Source organism: Branchiostoma belcheri, unplaced genomic scaffold (genome assembly GCF_001625305.1).
Source record: "Branchiostoma belcheri isolate BF01 breed outbred unplaced genomic scaffold, Haploidv18h27 scaffold105, whole genome shotgun sequence".
Classification (NCBI taxonomy): domain Eukaryota; kingdom Metazoa; phylum Chordata; class Leptocardii; order Amphioxiformes; family Branchiostomatidae; genus Branchiostoma; species Branchiostoma belcheri.
In genome coordinates, this window is record NW_017802436.1 from 453,834 (window position 1) to 463,007 (window position 9,174).

At 43.5% G+C, this 9,174-nt stretch overlaps 2 protein-coding genes across 2 annotated transcripts; both read right to left on the reverse strand.

The window, feature by feature from the left end:
• Nucleotides 1-2,943: 2,943 nt before the first annotated feature.
• Nucleotides 2,944-5,694, reverse strand: LOC109477407. Its single transcript, XM_019778663.1, has one exon. It carries the CDS (start codon nucleotides 5,463-5,465, stop codon nucleotides 2,967-2,969), a length of 2,499 nt encoding a protein of 832 aa, XP_019634222.1. The 5' UTR covers nucleotides 5,466-5,694; the 3' UTR covers nucleotides 2,944-2,966.
• Nucleotides 5,695-6,050: 356 nt separating this feature from the next.
• On the reverse strand, nucleotides 6,051-7,244 carry LOC109477236 (galactosylceramide sulfotransferase-like). Its single transcript, XM_019778320.1, has one exon. The coding sequence runs from the start codon at nucleotides 7,242-7,244 to the stop codon at nucleotides 6,051-6,053; it is 1,194 nt and encodes a 397-aa protein (XP_019633879.1).
• Nucleotides 7,245-9,174: the final 1,930 nt, after the last annotated feature.

Sequence of the window (9,174 nt, forward strand, 5' to 3'; positions counted from 1 at the left end):
ACGCCAAGAAGAGACTTACAGAATTTTAAATGTGCTTGTTCCATTGGAGAATTGTCGTTTAGTCCAATCTTGCCCCAAACTTCAGCACCGTAGGTTAATATGGGAACAACGCATGCATCGAATAGTTTGCAGTATACTGATACTGATGCATTACTGTCTCCTAAACTTGATTTTATACTGAAGAGGGCTCGTAAGGCCTTTTTTTGTAGAGTTTTCATTGCAGTGTTAAAGTTACCGCCAGTTGTAAATATTACTCCTAGATAACTATAAGAAGATACAATCTCAATATTTTGGTTTCCTAAGTAAAATCTAAAGTTTGAAAGCAGCTGCCCCTTTTTGTTGAAAATCATTATTTTTGTTTTGTTTAGATTGATTGACAATTTCCATTTTTTGCAGTACTGGTTTAAATTGTTTATTGTTTTTTGTAGGCCACGTTCGCCTGTAGATAACAGCACAAGGTCGTCAGCGTAAAACAGACTAGATAGTTTGTTTGTGTTTAATATGGGGGCATCAAAATCTTCAGAATCTGTAGTTAATTGGTTGGCTAGATCACTCATATATAAGTTAAACAGAGAAGGGCTTAAGACACAGCCTTGCCTTACTCCAATTTCTATTGGGAAACTCTCGCTAAGACCTTTTTTCGTTTTGACACTAGCTGTGGATTTGTTATATAGGTTTTTTAAAACGTCGTAAGAATCTTCCCGATATACCCGCTGATAGAAGTTTGAAAAGTAGACCCTCATGCCAGATAGAGTCAAATGCCTTTGATAAGTCTACAAAGCAGGCAAAGAGCTTCTTTCCTGGTTGGGTATGTTTGGAGATTAGGGTCTTTAAAAGATATATATTGTCCGAGGTTCTGTAATGTTTACGGAATCCTGTCTGGTTTGGTTTTAGGATTTCATTTTGCTCGAGAAACATCGAGAGTCTTTTGTTCAATATCGACGTGAATACTTTTCCTAGACAGCTTGATATAGAGATGCCTCGATAATTATTTGTGTCGTCCTTTTTTCCTGTTTTGAATATTGGGACAATAAAACTACTGGACCATTCTGTGGGGAAGGTTCCTGTTGAGAGGGCGTTATTAAATAGAGTCCTGAGGGGGCGGAGTATGAGAGATTTACCCGATTTCAGCATCTCATTAGTTATCATATCCTGCCCGCTAGCCTTTTTGTTTTTAAGTCCTTGAATGGCAGTGACAATTTCGGATTCTGTAATATCATAGTCTAATGGGCCTTGGGAATGGTTATGATTTTGAAGTATTTTGAGTTTGTTTACAATGGTTGTTTCAAAGTTAGAATCAAACTCTTGTCTTTCTAATCTAGATTTTTCATGTAGAGCTTTAAAGTGATTTACCCAGGTGTTCGCTGGTATGTCTTCTTGGTTTGTGGAATTAGTCTGTTTTAGTTCTTTAAGTAAGCTCCAAAAGGCTGTCGGGTTATTGTCTTGAAGTTTTTGGAGCTCCAATAAACAGTTAGTTTCATGTTCCCTTTTCCGTTTTCTGAGTAGTTTTTTGAATTCTTTTTTCTTTCTGAAGTAGCTGCCTCTTATAATTGGATTTTTTGGGTTGTTTATTAGGAGATATCTTATATTTTTTAATTCTGTGCGAGCTTCATAGCAGGTTTTGTCGAACCATTTTTTACTTCTTTTTAATTCTTTTGACTTCTTTTTGCCTCTGATTTGTAGAGACATCTTTCCTGCTGATACTAAAATGTCTTGAAATTCTCGTACATTTTCGTTTATCTTTTTTGTTGACTGGATTGAATTTTTATCTATAGGTAGAAATTTGTTTAGTCTATGGGAAATTGTTGGGCTGCTAAGGGCTTTTAGAAATTTCTCGCTAGAATCGGGGCCCCAGATAAATCGACCTGGTAAAGGGAGCAATTTTTCTTCAGTTTTGGCGTTTTCCTGGAAGTGCGCTAAGGCGCTTATGTTTAAAGAAACCATACAATGGTCCGAAAACTCAGTCAATCGGTGGACTTTAAAGAAATTAATGTTGTGAAACAATGAGCTACTAGAGATGGCGTAGTCTACCGTGCTGCAACCGTTAGGTTGGTAACAAGTAACTCTACCATTCAAGTCACCTAGTATTCTTCCGTTTAGTATGTGTAGATCAGTCTGTACACATAAGTCTACGAGGCATTTGCCAAAAGAATTAGCTGGGTTTCTGTCGGTAAAATTTTTTGGGATGTCTACGTTACGGGCGGGAGAAAGTGGGTCCAGGTCAAGATCTAGGGTTTCTTCGACACTGAAGTCTTGTAAGGACCCAATTCTGCTATTAAAGTCTCCCCCAAGGATTATGTGGCCCTTGGACTTAAAGAGTGCTATGTCCTGCTCTAATACATCAAAAATAGAATCCTCCGCTGTTTTGTGGACGGTGGAATATACAGGACTAATATAGACATTACATATAAATACATCTTTGGATAAACCTAGCAAATTTTTTGACACGCGAACCCAGAGTAAATCTTTGCAATCAGAAGTTCCACGCTCTCTTTTAACGAATTTCGAGAGATCATTTTTGAAGTAAAAAATTATTCCCCCTGAATTTCTTCTGGCTTTCTTTCTTTTTTGTCTCAAAGATGAGAAATATTGGTAATTAGGAATGTGAACTTCTGAAGATTCGTTACTCCAGGTTTCAATGAGAGAGAAGAGATCAAGTTTTTCTAAACTACTTCTAAAGCTATCATCTTCAAGCTTCTTCCCTAACCCATGGACATTCCAGAAGCCTATGTTCAATGAACTTTTCATAAGTGCTCGTTCTCAATGTATGACATTCAACTTAGTCCCTACTTTTACGATAATTTACTTATATGTTGTACTTGTGCAATATAGTTGCTTAAAATAAAAAAGAAAGGAAAAACTTCTAGTGTTTCCTGTATAACTATTATAACTTGACCGTGCGAGTTCTTAGCATACCATAACATTTTCTTGTCTGATACTATATAAGGTTAAGGATACGACTTGTGTTACCAGCCTCTGAAGTTGTAGCGCCAGTCAGGGAACTCCTCCAGCTGCCTCTGCATGCGCCAGTCTCTGCTGTGCGAGCGCCAGTCTGCTTCGTATGTGTGCCAGTCACCGTTGTACCTGCGACAGTCTGTGTCGTATGTGCGCCAGTCTGCGTTGTGTCGATTCCAGTTTGAGGCTCTTTGGTCACGTGGAAGCCAGTCCAGGTTGTGAAAGCGCCAGTCTTGGCGTTGTTCTCCCTCCGGGACCCTGTATGGACTTGGTCTGTCTCGAGGGCACCAAGAGCGCTGGTCTGGGTTGGTCCAGTCACGAGGGCGCGATCCTACGTTTAGTTCGTCACGAGTGAACGAGTTCGGGTTCGGCTCGTCGCGAGGCAGTCGGTCACGAGCGAACGAGTTCGGGTACGGCTCGTCGCGATGCAGTCGGTCACGAGCGAACGAGTTCGGGTTCGGCTCTTCGCGAGGGCGTCGGTCACGAGCGAACGAGTTCGGGTTCGGCTCTTCGCGAGGGCTACTGCCTGGGTTGGTCCAGTCACGATTTCTGTTTTGTTCTGAAGATTGTAATTGGTTGTTTTCCGCCCCCGGTTTTCTGTTCTGTCGGTTTGTCGGTGATGGGTCAGTACTCCATCTCTGTCCTCTATTGTAGGTACCCATGCCTACCAGGGGATGAATTGCAGTCTTCCAGTTTGCTGCAAGTACTTTTAGGCCGTCTCTGTTGAGGTGGTACCCGTCTTGTTTGTACAAAGCTCTCTTTATGGATCCGTCTTCGCCGAGATTGTCATTGTCCGCTAGACTGATGAAGGCAGTTTCTTGATGAAGGATGTGCAGGAAGGTGTTAACGTCGCGTGTGACCTCCATCAGTTGTTTGTCGTTTCTCGGGGGTATAGCAGACATGACGATGTCTGCATTCGGATATTTTGATCGTGTTGTTGTTACCAGCTGCCTGAGGTTTTCTGTGACACCGTTTGCCGCCCTTTCTTCCCTTATGTCGTTTGTCCCCACGTGATAGACAATGCATTTGGGATCCGAGTAGTTCGTTTCCGTGATCAGTTCTATGGCCTGAGGGACTTTCATTGCTGAGTGTTTGGCAGTTAGCTTGCCCGGGTAAAGCACGCTGGGAACAATTCCTCTCGTGTTCGAGTCACCGATGATGACTATTTCCGCTAGGATTGGGTCATCTGAACGCCTTTCTGTTGGTCGTGTCTGCGACTGCCCATTATCACGGGAATCTAACTTCCGTTCAACTTGGGTCATCGGAGTGTTGTCTGCTAGGACCTCAAAGCTGTTGTTAGTTGGGATATTCGGGACGAAGCGGGTGTTTGTGGTTTCAGGTGTAGTTGGAGCACGTGCAGAGTCGCCCGTCTGGGATGTTGTTGGGCCTGCTTTCTTCACACTTTGTTGTTCCAGAAGTGTTATCCTGTTTCGCAGGTTTTTGTTTTCTGCTTCTAGTGCATTGATACGTCTTTTTAGCACTTCAATGTCGGATAGTCTCGCCAAGTTCTCCACTGGAGGGTCTTTTGTTTTAGACAACTGGATTTCCATTCGTGAGATTCGTGCCGCCAAGGTGTCAAACTTGTCATTGTCAGTGGTGATTCTGCTCATTAGAATGGACTCCAGCTTGTCTACACTGATCTGAAGAGAGGAAAGCTGAGCATTGTTGTTGTTATCTTCTAAGTTTGGTGCACTGTAGACCGCTTTAGGAGTGGTTTCCTCACTTTGTTGGTCGTCGTGTGAGCACTGGTTGCAAACATACTCCCTTTCTTCATCAGTGATCAATGTATATAGTAGGCTTTGTCGGAGTCCTGTACACACATAGTGATACCACTGTTGGCACGAATTGCACTGAATTACACCTTCATCTTCGGGGCCGGGCTGCTGACATTTGTTGCATATAATATCCTCACACATGACTTCTGTGGTCGGGCTTGTTGCCAGTAACTGTTCTTTGAGATGTTCATAAATGAACATAACCCACAGATAGTAGGCCGAACCTTGTACTAGTATTTTAGACGTATGGTACACGTGGAGCGTAACCGATCCAATCTCGTCGTTAGTCTCGGGATCGTGGAAGGGGACGTTTAGTTGGCGGCCATTTTTGCCCTTGTCTTCAGTGGACATGTTGTAGTGAGATTCAATAGCTTCTGTCCAGTGTTTGTCTGATCCCGCAGGTATGTGAATAGTTACACTACCGCCGTTGTGTTGTACGAAGTACTCGTTACTTGGTGGGTGTTTCTTGTCATGTTTGGCCGGCTCCGATATTACATTTGATTTGTCGTAGGCTGCCCGGCGGTCATCGTTTGACAGGACAAAGAAAGCTTTGCTCACCTCTGAGAAAGTTTGTCTCGCTGTGCTCAGTAGACGCTTGTCCTTCGTTGTTTTCAAAGTCTTCTCGTAGCTTGAGACTTTATCTTTGTAGGCCGCGATGATGTCCTCTTTCCTCGCGCCGGCTGTTGTTCCCAGTAACAGGTACAGTTCGCCAGGTGTTTGCGCGTCGTTCGCCATCTTGTCGGCTTGGGTCTTTGTTCTCGGGATGTTCTCGTCTCCGGCTACAAATCTTCCTCTTTTTTACGTCAGCAAACTCAATATAGCTGACAAAAATTACATGAACTTGATCTATACGGCGTTAGCAATAAACTACGCGTTCTTAGGATGCGACAATTATCGCCAAAGTAGGGAATTAGTCGAAATCAGTCGAAATCAGGCGGAGCGATGCGACAGGGGTGTCCGTCCCGCCGCCATCTTGGATATGATAAGTATAAGGTATAAGGTATACTTTTTCTGAGGTTGCCACTCATATCGATTTAAAAAAAATGGCGTTTGGGGCCCTAATATTCAAGATGGCAGAGTATGAATTGAGTCTGACTTTATTTAGATTATAACAACAAAATACACATAATAAAAGTAATCTGATAATGACAGTCGAATAACTTACACCAAGACAGATCAGTCATCACCTAGTCGGTTGCAAAGGGAACTAGTGGATATAAAATTAATTTTGACTAAAGTTTTAACGAAACACACCACAAAACGTTAGATGAGGTTCGAAGCCGTGGCCCCTAGTCCTAAAGGGCCCTGAAGCAAGTCCATCTAACCATGAGATTGGAGAAGTTTGCTGCGTTCCCTTCTCTGCAGCTCTTTCGTGAACGGAACCTCCGGAGTTGCCATCTGACGACATGTCGCGTTGTCCTTGGCACCGTCCTTCAGAACAAAACCGTTAATAGAAATTCCCTTCGGCTGAAAAACTTTAAAATTTGTCTCCAATTTTTCCGCTGTCGCACTATCAGATTCCAAGCACGCATTTTTTAGCTGCAAATTCCTTTCTTTGAGCTGTTCAACTTCGTTTTGCCAAGAAACAGGAAGGCGGGGAAGTTTGGACCACAAGGTCATGTTATAGTGATCGAACAACATGCCGTCGGCCCTGTTCCAGTGACGTATCTTTCCCGCCATTTTCGTGGTCACGTGACGTACCGACTGCTCGTTCCTGGAGTTGACCTTGAAAAACGTGACGTCATCGATGTCCCAGCATAACGCGTGTTTCAGTAACACGACAGATTCTTCAAAATAATCTGAAACCATGACAACCGAAAATATCCGGTCAAGTCGGTCAATGGCGGATTTTATCGTCTGCTCTGAGGTCAGAGCCTCGCTGTCGTACCCAAGGTCGTAGAACAGGGCATTGTGGGAATGAGGCTTCTCCCCGAATTTTTTCACGTAGTGAGAAGGATTGTCGAGAAATGTTTCCATGGCGTTCGGCTGGGTTATGTGGTACCGCGAATCGAACCTGAAATACTGGAAGGACGACTCAAACATGGCGGCCGGGTTCCTCACTATGGTAACGTACAAAGTGTCGTCTGGCATGAGGTCCCGGATGTTGTCGTACTGGAACCGCGTGTGGTGACACAAGATGTTGTAGGCGGTGCGGTTGCCATGACGATCACCATGGAGACGCTCCTGGAGGACAGCTGACTTTGAAAAGCGGATATTAGTGCTCAGAATATGGCTAGAATACGGCAGAACGAATGTGAGATTCCTTGCCAGACCGTAGCGCATGAGTATGTTCTGCACTGTGGAACTTGCCGTTTTGTGGGTCTTCAGAAACACAACGTTGGATTTCGGCTGGCACTTTCTGGCGGACTCTTCGTCTTCTTTACCAACAGACTTCTTTCTCCCACCACTTTTGGAAACGTTATTAGGTTCATCCAGAACTTTCCTTTTCCCGCCAATTTTGGTAACGTTGATGACGTCGTTGAGTGCCTCTTTACTATTGGCTCGGTACGTCATGACGTCACTGATGTCGTCATTCACCCGTCCCAAGCGAAGTCGGTGGCTAAAATTAAAAGAAAATAAATGAACGAAGACACGACTTGATCTGCCGCTATATTCCATAAAATCATCATTCTGATGTGACGGGGGGCGATGTAGTCTACCATTCACCTTTCACCCGCTATTTGTGCTACACGTGTCCAACGTGGAGAAATAGTCCCCGTATGGAACGCTGTAATTCTTGCCAAATATTTGACAATCTATTTTGTTGTTTTTGCTCTGTTTCGTCTTCTCCAAACAAATTAGGTCAATGACCTCAACCAGATGTATGTCACCATGCATGATAAGTGGTGTTGGGTTACATCATGTTGCAATTTTATAGTAGGAGGGATTTAGAATCCTGTCACCATATATATGAATGTATGTGTTTGAGTAAGAATTAACAGAGCAGATCATATCTGAAGGTAAACATTATGCATTTGCATTGCAAATGTTAACTTTCTAGCTTTTTTGTTTGGTTTCCATATGTTTGTAGCATCCGACAAGAATCAATTGAATGATGCGATCGCTACGTACTAGAGAGACTGGAAGAAAGTAAGACCAACCTTTTGCTCTGTTTTCCATGGCGGGCCTGTCCCAAAGCAGACCCGTCGAACGGCCGCCATGTTTGGTACGTTGCTATGGCAACCATAAGCGTCACCACTGGCACCAGCAGCAGCGACCTCAGGCGGATGCCGTGGAGACTGCAGTGGTTACACATATCCTGTGGGATAGTGGTAATGAATGTTTATTTGCATGTTTATGCCCATGGGGCTAAATACACACATCGGAGTATGATGTTACATGTATGTGATACTGAATAGCATAGTACATAGGATAGAAAGATTAAAGAATAACGCGGCAAAATGTTCTCTCCAGCAGACCAACTCCCCCGGCATGTTATATCTCTATTTGACCGACGTCTACTCTTTCAGCCGCCTCCCGAAGCCTGGTAGAGGCTAGGATTAGATATGGTATGACAATCGAACCGTTTCAGTACGCGGTTAATTATATATAAAGTACTGAAGTGCTACCATCATGTTTTGCAATGGAAGAATGCCTACTTACTGACCTAGTAGTATACGTAACGTGGCGTGCCTTTTGAGTACGAATCTCGTCCTCTGTCTGGTTGCTGCCACCTTCAACAATCAACGTCCCCGTTTCGGCGCCTTTACTTAAGGCAGTCGCTCCTTGGCTACGATTTCTAGTTTCTTGAGAAACCCCTGACGAATTGACACTTTCTTGCTTAATTTGTGTAGCAGAAAACGTAGTCCTGGTCGAGAAATATCAAGTGGCAAATGGTGGCAACGTGTCGTTCGGATAACCTTCAAGAATATCCACGTCCTTTTGTGCAAGTAGTAATCCCATGCTCAGGCAGGGCTTTGTGACGGAACCCTGTCTTCAGTCCTTAATCCAGGGGTGCGAGAGTATACGGAATACACTGCAATTTTACGGAATGCAGTGCAATCGTATTAGTATACAGTGCAATTTTACTAGTAAATTTGCACTGTATACTAATAAGATAACATTGTATTCCGCAAAAGTGCACTGTATTCCGCAAAATTGCACTGTATTCCGCAAAATTGCACTGTATACTCTGGCATCCCGGTAATCCACACGGCGCTATAAACAGCACACGACACGTGGAAAACTTGTTGTCGCCGGCGGCACACAAAAGAGACCCGGTGGTTAATGATCAGTGGTTAGTGACCACTTTTTTTTGTGACGTGGCGCTTGCTTGGGGTTCGCTCTAGACCATTGTAGTAGGCAAGGCCACAGAAAGTAAATTGTATGGGTTACATCTTACAGACTCCAAATCGTATGCAAAAATGTGAAAAAGAAAATGTTTGCTACAGAGAAAAAAAAACAGAGGCCTAAATGAAAAAAAAAACCAGCCCAAAACTGAGGC

What these genes read in the sequence shown, in the direction of transcription:
- LOC109477236 (XM_019778320.1), bottom strand. Translation starts at nt 7,244, where the DNA reads ATGACGTACCGAGCCAATAGTAAAGAGGCACTCAACGACGTCATCAAC.
- LOC109477407 (XM_019778663.1), bottom strand. Translation starts at nt 5,465, where the DNA reads ATGGCGAACGACGCGCAAACACCTGGCGAACTGTACCTGTTACTGGGA.